We start from the raw sequence: 17,081 nt of genomic DNA on the forward strand, positions 1-17,081 counted from the left end.
AACTGTGAGGTTCATATGTTGATGAGTGGGATAGAAAAAGTGTATAAAACATAATTTTATTTAAAGTTATGCCTTTCATACATATTATATCCTATTCAGGAAGCAGGATGGCTATGTTTGTCAGAAATATGACTTGTCTCTTAACTTACTAACTCAACATAGAAATAAATTCACAGTTAAAGTTCTGTTACACCTGCCTTTTTTCACTTTTTGTTGTTGTGCTTTATGTTCTGGAGCCTTGCTGTTGTGAATGTTTGTATGGAGATGTTTTAATCATTTCTGTTATTTGGGTGATAAGTTACAGACAGTAGAAGTCTGGTACCAATGTGATTCAGTCTTGTTAAATTGAAAAAACACAATGAGAATACATATACTTTCTATATTTTTTAATAAATAATTTTGTGTGGAACCGTTGTATGTAACCGAGTTTATCTATACAGTTGCATCATATGCATATGCAATATACATCCCATTCACTGTGTCTTACATTATCCTTGTCAGTATGTGGATTATGCTTTTAAAATCATTTAGAAGCTAAAGAGATGTGGAAATTATGGCAAAAGTCAATGACACACTGAATGCTACTGAAAAAAGTGATGTGCTGGTAATCTAGATGCAGATGTTGTTATAACTGTTTTCGTTCATGTCTCAAGCACAAATGCACACGCACACACTTTCATATATTTTCATCATACATCAAGTTTAACAGCATTGCTTAGAGCATTAAAACAAGAAGTGTAAAACTTCTCACTGCATACTGCTGAATTCTTCAAGCATATTATTTAAAACATTTGCTTTCCTGAGTTTTTGACTAACTGTCCATGTTGTTCAATGAGGCATTGATCAATATGTAAAAATGAACCGAAGTTGATATACAGTGCAAAAAGCATCAAAGCTACTAAGAAGACACTTCCTATTCTGTGCTGAGGTTGAGGAGTGTCATTTAGTCCTGAGACAAAGAGAGGTGGGTTTCAGTGCTTTTTCCGGACTCTCAACTGTCTAAGCGATGCAAGATCCTCATTTGAAGAAGGAGCTCCACTTTTGAAGTTTTGAGAGGCGTGACTGACTCAAAACCAGGTATCTGGATATTTCCTGGGGCCTTTTGGCTTTCCAAAGCGGTTCCCAAATCCTGTGGAAGATGAATATGGCATCATATGTATAGTATAGGATGAAATTAACCAAATATATAAAAAATGTCATAACGAAGTAAATGAAGGCCTACCAAATTTGAACACTGAAGATGCAGCACTGTATGATGGAGATGGTGTTGCAGATGGAGCAGGAGTTAGTGGAGGGCCATTTTTAGCTGAGAATATAGTTTTTTGACATGTCAGTCCTACAGTAGGTGTCTTAAAGATATCAGTGTTTTTATTGAGGTAGGACATAAATCAAAATTACTTACTTTTTTGTTTTTGTCTGAAAAATTTCAGGCTCTGGATAAAGGAAATAAAAACCAAAGAAACAAACAAAAAAAAGATTTAGCCAAAAGTTCAAGTACTGATTAGGGTGCATGTGTATAACTCTTGTGTTACCTTTGTTCGTGACATGGACTTGTCGTTATTTTTGTCTGATTTGTTTCCGGATGGCTCTGCATTCAAGGAGGCCCTGCGGTTCACATCTTGCTGTCCCACTTGCACTGACAAACATAGAAACAGATGAGAAATTACATTGTTTGCTGCTATCTTTGTAAAGTACAATACTGAATCTTTTTAGAATCCCCACTGAGGTTTTTGATATAGCAAGATCTCGTAAAAGCTTATTTAATGAGTATACATATGTCTAGAAATACCTATGTAAGAGAGGCTACTGTGTAATGTGCAGTCCTGTTAATGTTTGAGGCAACTCACCACTTCCTCCTCCAGCTGCGACCACAGGAGGTAAAGGAGGTGGAGCTTGCTGACAAACTGTTGAAAGGGGCTCTGCAGTGGAAACACAATGATGAACTACCCCCAGTATAGACAAAATCATTTAGAGTAATCATGAACAAGGCAATAACAAGCTTGGCACTTAACCCATCATGGTTTTTATCTCTTTTGGTAAAGGATGCCCCCCTGTGGTGTAGATAGGTATTTTTAAATACTGCCCTTAAGCCTGCATGCTGTTGCGTGTACTCAACAAGTAATTTGGTACAGTAAGTGAGCTACACTGCTGCATTAAAGGCAAGGTCTGGAGTGCTTGGGTAGTTAAACCACGTGCCACATAAGGGCCCGGGTTAAAACCAGGGACCCATGCTCCAGGTCACTCCTCTCTCTCTCCCCCTGTTTCCTGTTGGCCTTTCTGCCACTATTTTACTTACAAATAAAAGCAAACACATCATTCTACTCCATCAACTTCAAACTACATCATTCTTATTTCATTATTAATGAAAAGACCAAAAGCAACACCTATTTGATCCTACTGTTACTGTACCCAAAGCCTGATATGTTGTATTTCTCAGTCTCATCTACTTCTATTGTTGTCCATAATCATTTTAAAAAAACATTTTCTTTTTAGTTACCAGGAACTGTTGGCTATTTTGAGTTGAAGCTACGTACACTGTCCTGCTATCACACTTCTACATCTGCAACTAAAAATAGTCCCCAGCAGATATATTATTTACTGTTGCTTCTTGAGTAATGTTAACTAAAAGCTACAGCGCCAGTACAGAAAATGCTTTTGCCTTTTTTTTTTTAAACGAAAGTGTATACTCCTGACACTCAAGATTTGCACCTTCAGCAGGAACAAGAGGGCTTGGCGACTAACAGAGGAAGTTGAAAAGTTATTAAAGGACAAACTCGCACCTTTTTGTGAGTGTGACATGTGTTGACAATAAGAGCAATAAGAATGACTCTAACCTCCCCCTTTAACTGTCATGTCTAGAGTGAAAGGCATTTGTATTGATGAGATATAAAACTGCTTACCTGGTTTTGATATTTTAGCCCGAACACTCTGGGGGGGAATATTTCAAAGCAAAAAATGTTATGACACTCAAATGTTCCCCTAACAAATGGAAACTTTGACCTATCATGTTAATCATTGAGGCGCGTAAAATAAAGTGATTCATTGAATGTCACTGTTTTGTGTGCTGTGTCTAAACCATAGATTTGTACGTATGTGATCATCATTACCTTGCTCCTGCTCATGACAACGTCAAGGAAATTCTTGGGCTGAGAGGTGCCATCCCACTCAGATGAAGTACCTACCCTTGGGCTGTGGGCTGAGGGCTGTGTTGTTTGTAAGGGCTGTGGGCCTAACGCAGTGCTCTGGTGATCTGTTGCAAAAGGGCAAAATCAAACAAAATGGCCCCTCTCTTAGACAACACGTACTGTGTTACATGCTAAAATGTGTGTCTCTGTTGTGAGGTAGTTGATGATACACTTACTCTCCACTGTGGTTAGGATGAAGGACTCTGGGGTTCTGTCAGGAAGGGGAGGAGTCAGGCTCTCTTCACCTTCACCACCAACTATAGCAAACAGAAACTTTTAATTTCTTAAAGGAGCGACACATTCATGAAGGGGGGGTCGTCATTTTAATATCTAATGTCAGTTCAATTATGCATTTGTATTATTTTACACATTTGTACATCTTGGTTTTGACATGCTTATGAATTTCCTCTTGAAAAGCAAAGCGTAAACTCAAAGCAAACATTTTAGTGGGTTTATGATGTCATCATTCAGCCTGCTGAGCTTACTTTGAGGAAGCGGAGAAGGAGTGAATGGGTCTAGAGATGGGCAGTGAAGATCGAGGTCTGAAGTCGTATCTGATGCAAGATCAGGATGTGTTACTGGTACTAGAGATACCACAAGAGCGTAAAGGAACAAAAAAAATCAACAAGACACATTTAGTAACTGATCAGTGCCAGATAATGCCATATCTTGAAACTTCCTAAATGAAAAAGGGACATGACTAGGTAATGTCAAAAATGTTACAAGTTTCAATTTTAATTCATTATAATGGAATTACACAGCATATATTTTTACATTGTCACCTCAATTATGAGCCAGAGCATATGCATTTAGCCCTGAACATTGCACAAAAATCTTACCTGTAAAGGTCATTGTTGCTTTTAGACTCTACAAGAAAGAGAAGTATGTTAGTGTTAGCGTTCCTTCATATTTCATCTACAATATATATCGCCTAACATATGAAACACCACTTTACAATTTATGGTTTGGGTGACACATGTATCATCCACATTTTCAATGGCGGAAGCTGTTTGTCAACTTCATTATGCGTGCAAAATATGTGGATATATTGAACATAATTCCCCATTCAATTTATCTTTTAAGTAATCATGGCACTAACTCATAGGAGGTTATATATCAGCCAGTGACGACAATTTATTCTTACCTTACTCCTCAACCAAGGTTTCATTTCATTTTCATATGCAGAGGAAACTGGCTTTGAGTTACCAGACCATTCTGAAGACATTCCTATTCTGTTCAGGTGCACTTCCTGTGTGGCCTCGAACTTCTGCTCCACAGAAGCTGAATGGCAAGCAAGAAAAACACATTTCATTATATTGTATTCAAGTATATTGGGGGGGAGGGGGGTTGGTTATTGTTTAATGGATATTGATTTATGATGTTATTCAGTGACCTCACCTTCATCGATAGCCAACTGAAATGATTCTGGGGTTCTCTCCGGAAGTGGGGGGACAGGTGAGGGGGGGCCACCTGAGAATAAAGAAATAACAATCCTGGTTTATTCCTGATATTGTGCTCACATCATTATGATTTGAGAGATTCGAAGAAAGTTCAAAGAAAAAGTTAATCAGTATTCAATGTCACTTGGTTTGTGAGTCATCCTAAGACACGTAGCACTCAAAGACAGCTGAGTATCACTTCTGAGCTCGGTATCACTTCAAGAGTTTCAGATATTTTCCACTTACTGTATGTTCTTTCAACTCCCAACTGCCTGACAGCCTCTGCAGCAGCATTAGTTGGAATGACGATCGTTAACATTTCACTGGGATCTGAGAAGACAAAGACAAAAGACAAAATCACATCTTGTAACACTCTATATAACCGTCAGAATAAGAATACGATTGGATGATGAGAAACAGTAAAAATAGGAACTAATAAAATAAACCTAATAGTGGGGATTATGCTCGGAGTATGTGTTACAGAACTTTCATCTACGCTGAAATAACTAACCTGTATCAGCAGCCAGTACATAAGATTCAGGGGTTCGTTCAGGCACCGGAGGAGGAGCTTCCTCATCAGTATGAGCTTCAACAGTACCTAAAAATGCACATCAATCACTACAAATATCTACAAAAGTAAATTCTACTACCCCATTGCTTATCTATACATGCACAGATATGGCCATTTACCGGAAGTAGAGTTTAGCTCCAGGGCCTGGTCATTCAAAGAAAATGAAGGCATGCTGAGGGCAGGGCCAGCTGTCCATTGTTTGGTGTCTTCAGCACAGTCAACTGATGCCTCGTCTGATGAAGGGGAGCTCAACGGGGTGTCAAAGTACGGGTCCTCCACCATCAGACACAGGGCTTCTGCCACAACTGTTGAAGGTGGAGGATCCAATGATGGTATATCGTCACCCTGTAACCCCTCAGTTGCTTTTTGGCTGGTATGCACCAGTTTAGGTGAGGTTGTTGGTCCATCCTGCAGGTTCAGAGTGGTGGCCAGAACCTCGGGAAGGCTCCGGTGTAGATCCCAATGTTGCTGGTCCCTCTGATTGTCCCTTACAAGACTGTGTAATGCAGAGGGCAACGGTGTGTGGTTTTGTGGTAAAACATCCATTTCCTCATCAAGCAGAAGCTGCAAGTCCAACTCCTCTCTCAACTTGCTTTCATAGTTAGGCATGATAGCAGATGGTACCATTGTCACCTGTCACGTTTAATAAGAGGGTGTGAGCCACAACAGCGTTTTGGTAAATTAATATTATATATATGCTGAAATTATTTGATTTGTTCCATGTAGTCATATTATCTTCTGTAATATTGTGTTATTTAAAAAAAAATTGGTGGAGGTTTTAAATAAGCCCATTTGGGTTTTCTGCCTCTCTCTGGACTGTATATTATCTGTCATTATCTGTCATTTTTGTGTGTGTAATTTTTGTGCAAAATGAACTACACTAAACTAAACATATAAATGCATAAATATATTAAATTAGCGTGTAAATGCATAACACAAAGCAAATATTAATTCTGGATGATTCATATTTAGTATCATGGTAAAGGCATGCAATAGTCCTTGATGTTTTGATTAGTATTTAGCTTCGAGTAAAGCAGTAGCCCAATTGATACAGCCTTCATAGTTCATTACTGAATCACCCAGTGTGCCATTTCATGAGTTTCCACTCTGATTGCGTGACTGCATTCTACATCTCTGAATTGAATGTTACTGAAACCACAAGAAAGCCTCTCAAAACTGTTTCTGTTTACTGCGTATGGTGATAATTCTGGTTGGTGTTGTTGCTGGATTACTTATTACATGTTTCCATTGTTTCTGTGATCTGTGTTCCTAGTTGCTCACCTCATTTCTGCAAGTCTTCATATCCATGGGCTGCAAATATTTCTCAAACAGTAACTTGATGGTTCTGTAGACCAGCTCGTATTGTTCCTGAGGTTAAACAATAAAAACCTGCTCTGTTAGGTGACACAGCCATGATGCGTGACGCACAAAATCCCATTTATCAAAAGATCGTTGATAGATTGATGCAACTGACATGTGGCTCAGCTTGTTGGTTGATTTGTTACACGTGACAAAAAAGAAAATATGGCACCTACCTTGGTTTGAACCACTGAGGGCCTCTGGGTTCTCATGTTTTGAACTAAGTCGTAGATACTGAAATCTGGAGGGATCATCTAAAAACAACAACAAAGAGCACAATACAATTCAGATATGAAATCAATCTAGCTTTTAGATTGATAATTTGCAGAAAGTGAAGGACTATCTCACGTGTTTATTCAGGAGATTCCAAGTATAATCAATGGCACATAAGGCTCCTGTTCTACCACATCCAGCACTACAATAACAAGAGAAAAGAGTCAGATTTCAACCACTCAATTTTCTACAGCAAGAAATGTCTTTCTGTATAATCACTCAAATAATTTGTTTTTATGGAAGAGTTGAAGAAGACATCAGATATGACAGTAAACAAACACTATTTTTATGGTTGTCTTGATTTTCTAGTATTTATTGTATTGCATTGCCTCATCTCAAAAAGACTAATTTCAGCATCTACCCCAGGACCAAGTGGTATACGAGAGACGCCCAGTGTGATTCTGCGGACTATGAAAACTTTTGCGGAGGGTATGGGAAAAAAGACACTCCCAACACCAGTAAACCTGCACAGGTGGAGAATGAGGAAGATCCCCTTGTGCAAGTTAAGTAGACGGAGAAGCGCGTTGGTGCACATACAGGGGAGATACAGCGGTCCTCAAAGAACTGGAAGTGTTGAGTGTGAAATAACCCCATCCATACAGTTAATTGGGGATGGGGATAAGCCCCCTCCTCCAAGACAACGAAGAAGAGCCTCCTGACTGGCCAAAGTTCTTTCCAAAGCTTAGACCTAATTTTTTGTGAATTTGGTCATTCATTATGATTTTCCTGTATACGTTGAATGCTCCTAGCTAATGCAATAGAATACAGCAGGAAACAATACAGTAGTTAAGAGTATAATGTTTGACCTTTATTTGCACTGTGTCAGACAGTAAACTCACTATATGCAAAGTCTAAGTGGAGGTGTAGATATTATAAGAGGTTTGTGATACTAGTTCTATATACAGTATGCCTTTTATCTGTAAATTAAGGAACATCACAGTTTCTTTTTACAGTAAATACTGTTATTTGCATTTTTGAGCTGTGGGTGACTCTCTGGTATGTAGGTTGGATCTGCCACTGACTCATCCTTCTATTTCTGACACATCATCCTCAAAAACATGTGGGCATTTTATGTTGTGGCAGTTTTTTTAATATGACAGTGTCATAATGTTCTCTTTCAGGCTCTGAGAGAGACCAAGACCCTCTTTAACTACTCAAAAAATATACTTAACACTGTTGATACTTCATGATTTTCCCTAAATTTATGAAAAATGCTCATAAACATGATGTATTTTGAACTGATGACATGCTTCAGAGGTCTTCTAGAGAGAATGACATATTACTTCTATTTGAGGTCTCAGAGATCCCACATGGTAAAATATATTAATAAAGACTATTAAGGTTCCTATTATTGGGGTTTTGTAACAGTTATGCCACTATGTGGGATAACATACTGTACATTTCTTTATTAGTAAATTACGTAGGGTCTGTGGGACCCCTGACAATAAAAAAGTGAAATCAATGTCAGTCTTTTGAATGTGGACTGTTGCAAGTGATGATCCTTTAAATTTGTTAAATGGTAGATGTATGCCATAGCATCTGTGCTGGAAAATCTGAAGGGAAATGCCCACACGTATTTTAACACCTAGTGGGTCGTTGTCTACCCACCCACACACACTTCCTGTCTAAAAGAGAAGGGAGGAGGGGCCTAAACTCTAAGCCCTGAAGTAGAGGACATGTACGTGCTGCCCACAAGCAATGTGTTCCCCTAGTAACGATTCAAACCAAAAGTGTGATTCATGTATTCACTGTTTGCGTTTTGTTTTCACACATTGAAACAGAAATGAGTAATGTCAAGCATTGTTACAGGTTATTTCTGGACAATCAAACAATTACAGCTCTGTTTATCCGGTAGTTATAGTAATAATAATGACGATAACATTCATTTGTATAGAAAAAAATCTCTTACAAAATTAGTATTAAGATGTTCTTTGAAGGAGTTTATGAAAGTTGCCTTTCGAATATTTATGAGTATTTACTTTTACATGCAATGCTGTAGTGTTCAGTGACCGAAAGCAGTGGCATGAAGATGGTGAACCATTCACAGCATTGTAAACTTGCAATAAAAGTTTTGGATCTTTACAAAGGACACACTGTCAAGATGCTTAAATGGGTGTGATATGTTCCCTTTACATTTTTTGAAAGTAAAATGTTCTGAAGTGTTCTCAGTTAAAAGAGTATTGCAGCACTCAAGATGAGAGAACAACACATACATTTGTTTCTCATTGGAAAGTAAAAGAAATGATCTGACTTGCTGTATTTACATATAGCAAGGTGGAAAATGTGGTATTAGTGACACACCACAGTATGTGCTGTCTTAAATTTACAACACGAGCTACAATGACACCCAAGAACTTTACCTTCAACTGAATCTGCTTGAGCTTAAAGCAACTTAAAATCCTGTCTTTCTTTGATTCAGGCCAAATAAGTACAATTTCTGTTTTGTCCTTATTTTCTTCCCATATAGTCATCCAAGTTGGATTTCTCTTTAAGCAATCTTTTCAGCAATTTAGACTGTTGGGGTTGTCATTGTCTAGAGATAAATATAATTGCATGTTGTCTGCATATGTGTGAAATTTAACGGCATGTTGTTGTATAATTTAGTGGACCAGGTATGGAGCCCTGCGGAGCACCATGTGTAATGTGATTATCTGAGTATTTGACACATGTTCACTAACACTGTCATTAAACAGTCTCCCCAAGTTAAGAAAGTGTGGAACCAGCTGAGAGCCTTTTCAGATATTCCAACTAAATTTTTTAAATCTAATCTAATAAACCAGTTCAGTATGATAAATTGTGTCAAATTAATTCAATTAAGCATCAAGACAGGAACAGCACATCTGCACTTTCTCTGAGGTCATTTAAGAGTTGTATTAAAGCAGTTTTAGTGGATGTTATTATTACTGGGGAAGATTTTCACTGATTTTTCTGATAAAGCCTAGATTTGAAATAGCCCTGCAATTATTCATAATAGATGGATCAAGATTGTTTTTCTTAACCTTAATCCTACCAACTGCCCTGCCTGCCCCAGAGGTATACTTTTTGTCATATCTCACAGGTGCTTTCTTTATTCTATCATTTCAATTTTTTAATGACTTTAGAAAGCACCTAATTCTACCTTATTGTGATTTTTTTTCTCAGATAACATTAATTACATAACTAATAATGTTCTGGGAAGAAATAAGTTAACATTTTGCTATGATGGTAGTTTATTGTTGTAGTCCTCAGGGACCCCAGTCAGTAGTCCTTCTATGTTAAATATACTAGTAGGATGAGGGTTAAGGAGAATTATTTGGTATAAAGGAGGCTGACCTGCAGTGAATGCAGATAGGGACGTCATCATGGGCTTGATAGGAACGCATCTCTTGCAACATGCACAAAATGGGAGGGATGGAGTCTGGTACACCATGATCTGGCCAGTTGACATAATGCAGCTGCTTCAAAGTACGGCTTGACTGGAAAAAATAAAAGCATGGTAGAAAATTACAATGCTGACAAACACACTTACCATTTTTTTTGCAAATGTAGGTGGACAAAAGATTTCTAGCTGACATTTATAGATTTTATCTCAAAGGTGTCATATGATGTCATTAGTTTTGAGTTATTAACTGCATCTAATCTTTGTGGCAACTAGCAACATCTTACCTGATAATCTCCTGCTTGTCTCAGGGGAATTTATCTTAAGGTTATTCTCACAGTCAGGGTGGAAACACTACTTACGTTGTGATAAGTCATCCTGAGCGTCCTCGTCAGATAGTCTCCTTTACTTTCCTCAGAATCCTGTACAAAAACGCCGGCAGTGTATTGTTAACCTTATTCTTGCTTTTCAATTTCTTTTCACTGTATTAATAATAGTATACTATATAAATAATACCAGTGTTGTGTGAAGATAATGATAAAATAATAATATCATGCTATCATGTTTCTGGACCATTTCTTGGAACCCATCAAAGTAGGAAATGGAACTGTAACAATAAAAATACTCACACAGTAAACTGTGAACGGCTCACAAACAAACGGTTCCTCTTGTTTCTCAGGCCAGTAGCGCTCACACTTTTTCTACAAAACATGTACAGTGTTTCTCACATTTAATATTTCAAATTTAGAACAGGTCCAGCCGAGTGAAAATGCCCTCAGTCTCCACAATCAACCGCAGCAGTTTGTGACCTAGTGCAGTGGTTTATAAAACTCAGCTGACTGCAAATACACATACAATGCAGAAGTATTGACAGTATGCAAACAATGGAACAAAAACTTTATGTTAAGAGAAAGAAAAATTGTGCACATCAGTGTGGAAAATGGTATTACCTTTCCCATCTCAAATTCTCGACAGGCCATCACTACGACCTAGAATCAAACCAGAGAGTTAGAGATATAATATACCAAAATATAACAGACAACTGGGATTAAGGGAGTTCATCCCCAATTATTTTACTATCCAAGGATGCTAATGGTTGTTTTGAGAGCAACATGAATGTGTCAAATCACCTCTTGGGCCTGGTTTACTAAGATAATTTACCCAAATAAAGGGTACTAAATTGTGTGTTCAGTGCATTAGATTGCACGTTTGGTAAGTGTGTGTTTTGTGGGTGATCTATTAAGAATAGCTGTGCAAATGACAACAGGGTGCAGATAGCGGTTCTAGAGGTTAACAAATATATTGAGTCATAACAAAAAATATCACCAGAAAAACCGGTATATGGGAGAGTATTTGTGACTAAGTCAATACTGTTAGTTAAGCCAAAAATATCCATTCCCAAAATATTAACACAGCTGCGTATTCTGTCATTGTGCCTCCGTCTTCTCCTCTCCACAGTAACAGCCAGTTACTACCTGCCCTCCAAATGTATTATGTATATACACAATAACCATCAGCAAAATTACCTCCAGGTTTGGTAAATCACAATATGTGTGCTAGTTTAACATATTTGCATTTCTCCTCCCTGTATTTTGCACACTGAGGTAAAAACACTCCATATTGCATATTTATTATGGCAAAGATACTAAATGGACAGCGCGTATTATCTTGCACATTTGAAAGACGCAAGCCTCAGTGCGCCCTGTTAGTAGATCAGCTTGCACATTTTTTTGTGGGTGATGTCAAGTTTACACACATTTTTACACACGCAAACCTTCAGCAAATCAGGCCCCTTGTTGTGTCCACAGATGACAAGCAGTTCGTACCTTTATGCTGTACTCCCAAAGCATCCTCAAGTAGTCCAGTACCGTGTGGGGAAGAGGACCCTGAGTAGCAATGTAGGCCCTGGAACCTGACACTCCCTGTACGCAAAACACAGCTCACATTCAAGAGTCAGGCAATATAGTGCAATATTTGCACAAACCAGTATACATCAGGAACATATACAGTATGTATGGAGGATATGTTTAGTCATAACAAAAATGTTATTATTTTTTTTTAATCCTCCATTACTACACAAACTGTACTTCATATGCAATCTATATGAATCTAAAGTATTCACTGTTAATTTACCTTGATGAAACTGGCGTTGATGTAGTCCGTGTCATTTTTAGAGGTGCTGAGTATGAGCCTTACTCTGCTGTGGTCAACTAAAATAAGAGAAATATAGTTATAATATAACTTTTAAAGTAAAGTAAAGTATGACTCCTGCTTGACACAGGAGTCATTGACTTTTTTGATATTTTTTGAAGTCATTGACTTTTGTCTAGATAGACATATTCCTCACTGTCCAATAATAATAAATATTACAAAATATATTGGAATACAACATAAATATGTTACTATAATTAGTCACACCCTTACTTAATTATTAAGTCATCACATACATAAAAAGTAGATTATTTGCCTCACAGTGTTAATTTAGCTCATGCCTCTTTGATCCATCCACGGCCATTTTTAACATTAGTGCGTTAGTGTAAGTAAATAGAAATCCAAAAGTCATAGTGTCATAGTGTCTTAGTGATATCTTATCTGAAACTGTGCTGATGCACGATTATGTTCATCATCGTATGCAGAAGTATAGAACAAACAAATCTGCCTTAAGTGAAGCTTACAGGGAACAATGTCCTTGTATCGGTTCTTCTTGATGTTTTCCTGCTTTTCTGCTGTTTTGGTGGGGTAGGTCTTGTCAGTGCGGTACTTAGTTGACTGGCTTTTCAACCTCTGAAAAGCACAAAAGAAATAAAGTGTCTGTCAGAGGACTCTTTTTGTCCTTGTTAAAAATATGCAAAAGAATGAGCTTTTCAAACTAATTGTGAACAGCTGCTTACAAAATGACCCTGTGGTGGGTAAAATATTACCTTCATGAAGGTTAATATTCTGCTTTGTGTCAAAGATCAACACTGTGGTAATTCCTGAGTTCTGTTTTAGCGATTGTAGATTTCCTTAAATTATCAAACGTTCTTGTGTTTAAAGAATTGTACTGTGGTTTCATGCTGCTCCGTTTCACATCGTCATGGTCTTGTATTACACAGAAACATAATTGTATGCTGATACTGCTCATTAACTAAACATGGCAGGTGCAATTGTGCAATTGGGAGAAAGCTTTCTCTTACAGCATATAATTCTGTAACATATTGTAACATGCCTTGGGTTATGTGAAGGTGATGCAAACCACAATAAGCAACACCAGATTTCATAGTGAGTAGAAGGCAAATGGTATCAAAGTGGTATGATTTTCAGTATATCTGCGTAGGGTTTCTTTAGGGCACAAAAATAATTTGAGGAGTTTTACTGGAAAAAAATGCTGTCAGGTCATATATAACTCAACAGTCTTCTGGCATTTTCTGCAGTATTGTGTGGTAATACGGAAAATAGTAGTAGCAAATGACAAGTACATGTGACGAATTGCACATTTGTCAGACATGGTCAGTTTGTATGTGATTCAACCCCAGATGACCAGAATATGTGACTAATTTTACTAGAAATTGACTTTGTGGCTTACAAACAGAGAGGATTTCCATTTGGAATTTACTGGGTGGAAGGTTTGACACAGAAATTAAAGTCATGGCACGTCCATGCTTACAGGATTTGTTAAGACACTGCTCTTTTTGTTCAGCGGCCAGTTCTCACAGTTCCTCACAGTCTGTTAAAGGCCTTTGCGGACCATCTGCACTGCTAATACCACAGAGTGCTTTTTGTTCTTAAAGGAAGTGATGCAATAGACCCTTTCCTCTGGAGTGGTTGGGTTTGTAACGGCATGACAGCAGAAGGGCAGCATGTGAAACACACTGTGCTGTCTTCAGGCAACGACTTGTCACTCATCACCATGGCAGCAACCCACAGATGATGTAATTCCTGGGGCTCGTGACTTTTGAGGGAGAGTATTGTGGGCATATAGATATGTTTGTAGGTGAATGTACGTAATGATAAATGGTGAAATGAGTAGTCTGTGTTAGTTAAGTGTTATCATGCATTTGCTTATGGGTCTTCCTTGTTCATGCGCCTTCAATGACAAGCATCAGTGCAAAGAGGAAGCACAGATGTGGCGTCAGGGCTGTGAATACAGTAGCAGCAGAAGTGTCACTTCCCTGAACAAAGTCTATAGTAAAGACATTTGAAGTCTAAAACACCACTTACTTTCACTTTAAACAAACATATATATTTTAATGTGGTTTCTTATTATGTAGTAACCTATGTCAAACTAAGTTGACTCACAACAGCACTTCAACAGAAGGAACATAACTTTCGACTCACCGCAAATTCCCCAGCAATTCCATTCGGTGTCCCCTGGTCCACAGCCACTTGTCTCTCCAGCTGAGTCAGGAGACTCCTCAGTATCCTGGCCTGCTGCTCCATGGCTGGCTGTACACTGCCTGGGATAGGGTACCTTTCACAGGCATGTCAGGACACAAAGGTCCTCATCCACAGGTCATCAGAAGTGACGCTGACTGAGGCTTGGGTTCTCAGGCTGTTTGTACTGCTGTTGCTGCTATACAGAGCACTTCTCTATTTCAACTCTTACATCAAGGAACTGTTTTGAGAGAATGCGTGAACTGTCTTAGAGGAAGCAAGAGTAAGCTAACAGGTTCTGTGGTCAGATTAAAAAATATTGCCGCGCCCCCTGGGTGTCTCTTACTGGGTCCTAAAGTCAACCGGGTGTTTGATTGCATGGCAGTGGCGCAGAAGGAATGGGAGGGAAACACCCGTAAATAGAGAGGGTTACACATTTATGAATATAAACAGGCACCAACAGCTGTGCCTCCCTAAAGTCAGAGTGCAATGCAGGCAGTCTAGCCTGTTGGACAACATGCCAGAACACACAAGATGAGTGGAGGAGGGATGTGGGTCGGGATGGAGGCAGTGGCAGAGGGAGTGGCTATGAGACTCCTGATGTTCTGAGCCAGCAATTAGAAGCAATCCACTCATTTCTCTTCCAAGCAATACACCTTCCCACCTGTATAGACTAGCATTTTCATCAACTTTTTACAATGTCTACTGAAATGGTTTTATGTTGTTCTTTGTACATTTCTTTATATCTCTGTGGTTGACCACTCTTTGAAATTCCTGTTTTTATTGTAAATTCTAAATGTAGTTTTATTTCTCTATGTTCTCGTTCTCTGTTCCTGTCTCTATTCTTCTGTGGGTTAGGGTTAGGGAACCTATGGTACATTTTATGGTATTGTATTTTGTGACGCTTGTAATGCTGGTTTCGAAAGGCGTTATAGAGTTGACTTAGTGGCTGTACAGTATGTCCACAGCTGCCATGTCTTTTTTAATAAACCTAAAACATGCTACATCAAATCTGATTGGAAAGGTAATCAAGTATTATTTAAGTGAACTCTAAGTGCCTTTTTTTGTGAAACTCAAACATATACATTTGTTTTGTGAGACGTACAGTTTCTAATTTCACTGAGTAGGCTTTAAAACATTTTAAGGAACTATGGGCATCAAGTCAACCGTATCAGACTTCCCCTCTATTATATATAGCCAGCTTATTGTTGTTGATAAGAGCATGAATAGAAAAAATAAACATACACAGTACCTGTCAAAAGTTTGTACATGTCAGAATGTCCTTTATAGTTAGTTTAATTATATAAAATACAGCAGGCCTAGCTGCATACCTACAGTATTTCAGTATGAGAAAAGGAAAACGGAGTGACTTACCGAGGCAGCTAATATGAAGTTCATGTGACAGGTAGCATGATATGTCTTAGTTACATGTAAAATAATGCCTTCTTTTTCAGATAATAAATGGTGAAGAAGACGTAAGGGCAATGCACTGCACGCTGCATTTAGTAGGGGTTCTCCTCAGTGGTATGGAGACATCTAGTGGTAGTACACAAAAAGTCATTCTGACATTGAAGAGAGTAGTTCAATTTAGTCTTTGGTTTGCAGGATTTTATTATACCATTATCAGATCAGACAAAATTAAGTCTAATATTATAAATGGGTACACAATTGGATAGTCAAGGAGGCTGAATAAAATGATGGAAAACCAAATCTATGGTGTGTCACCATGTAGAAAATACAACTTTGTAAAATCAAGTCTTTACATATTTTAAATGATTTTTCAACAACACAAGCGGAAGGAAATCTTACATAATGCAATATGTGTGTTCAAAGCATGGTGGCATTTTCTGTAAGCCCTCAGGCACTTACAGGAAGACACCTTATGATCTCCACGGTCCACCTCTACTTCCTGACTGAAAGTCAATCTAGGTTTCACATACTTACTTTAAACATCAATATGAGGATACTGTATCTGATTTTTCTGCTCCGTGGTAAGTTAAATCATTTTTACAGCTTACATTTATTAACATTTTTTAACTTTAAATTTTCAAAAACATCTGCCCAAATGATTACTTTTTGAAGATGAAAAATGCATTACAATATAAGAGTACTGTTGCTCTGATTACCTACTTCAAGACACACAATTCACTCATCATTTTAGCTGTAATTTAGCAAATAACTTGTTTAATAACACGAATACTAATACACAAAATATGCAAGTACCTATTATTCCCTGTTTGAAGTTAGGCACTCTTATAACAGAAGTTGTTTTTTTCACATGCATGGAAAATATTTTCAGATGTTGGAGTTTTTAGTCACATAGAAACAAAACCAACATGCTGGTATGCCACCAACCAACATATGATTTAAATGTAGATTAGGTTTTATGCATGTGACTTTGTTTGCAACGATGATATTAAAATTTGAGTTTGAATATATAATGGAACATGAAGTAAGAAATAATATATCTGATTGCTGTGCCTGTAAGCATTTTCATTCTGATTAAAACTCTATCTTTCAGCAAGTCTTCAGCTCAAGTGTGA

The 17,081-nt window shown here is 37.9% G+C and overlaps 1 protein-coding gene across 1 annotated transcript; it reads right to left on the reverse strand.

The window, feature by feature from the left end:
* Positions 1 to 375: 375 nt before the first annotated feature.
* Positions 376 to 14,754, reverse strand: ptpn22 (protein tyrosine phosphatase non-receptor type 22). Its single transcript, XM_053317326.1, has 26 exons — positions 14,503 to 14,754; positions 12,861 to 12,969; positions 12,319 to 12,395; positions 12,012 to 12,107; positions 11,136 to 11,174; positions 10,815 to 10,886; positions 10,548 to 10,607; positions 10,140 to 10,282; positions 6,903 to 6,969; positions 6,731 to 6,808; positions 6,477 to 6,563; positions 5,315 to 5,828; positions 5,136 to 5,222; positions 4,871 to 4,954; positions 4,584 to 4,655; positions 4,330 to 4,466; positions 4,025 to 4,052; positions 3,671 to 3,769; positions 3,362 to 3,442; positions 3,108 to 3,250; positions 2,901 to 2,928; positions 1,848 to 1,919; positions 1,533 to 1,636; positions 1,403 to 1,433; positions 1,223 to 1,306; positions 376 to 1,129 (listed from the first exon to the last, which is right to left on the reverse strand). The coding sequence occupies exons 1-26, from the start codon at positions 14,602 to 14,604 to the stop codon at positions 1,068 to 1,070; spliced, it is 2,556 nt and encodes an 851-aa protein (XP_053173301.1). The 5' UTR covers positions 14,605 to 14,754; the 3' UTR covers positions 376 to 1,067.
* Positions 14,755 to 17,081: the final 2,327 nt, after the last annotated feature.

The sequence above is a fragment of the Scomber japonicus genome, chromosome 4 (assembly GCF_027409825.1).
Source record: "Scomber japonicus isolate fScoJap1 chromosome 4, fScoJap1.pri, whole genome shotgun sequence".
In the NCBI taxonomy this organism is placed as follows: domain Eukaryota; kingdom Metazoa; phylum Chordata; class Actinopteri; order Scombriformes; family Scombridae; genus Scomber; species Scomber japonicus.

Bases quoted from the DNA above. Each gene is read 5' to 3' on its own strand.
- ptpn22 (XM_053317326.1), bottom strand. From the start codon at position 14,604: ATGGAGCAGCAGGCCAGGATACTGAGGAGTCTCCTGACTCAGCTGGAG. The intron at 12,396-12,860 runs GTAAGCTTCACT...CTCTTATTTTAG, and splicing joins ATACAAGGACATTGTTCCCT to TTGACCACAGCAGAGTAAGG. The intron at 1,130-1,222 runs GTAGGCCTTCAT...CATCTTCCACAG, and splicing joins ATCTTCAGTGTTCAAATTTG to GATTTGGGAACCGCTTTGGA.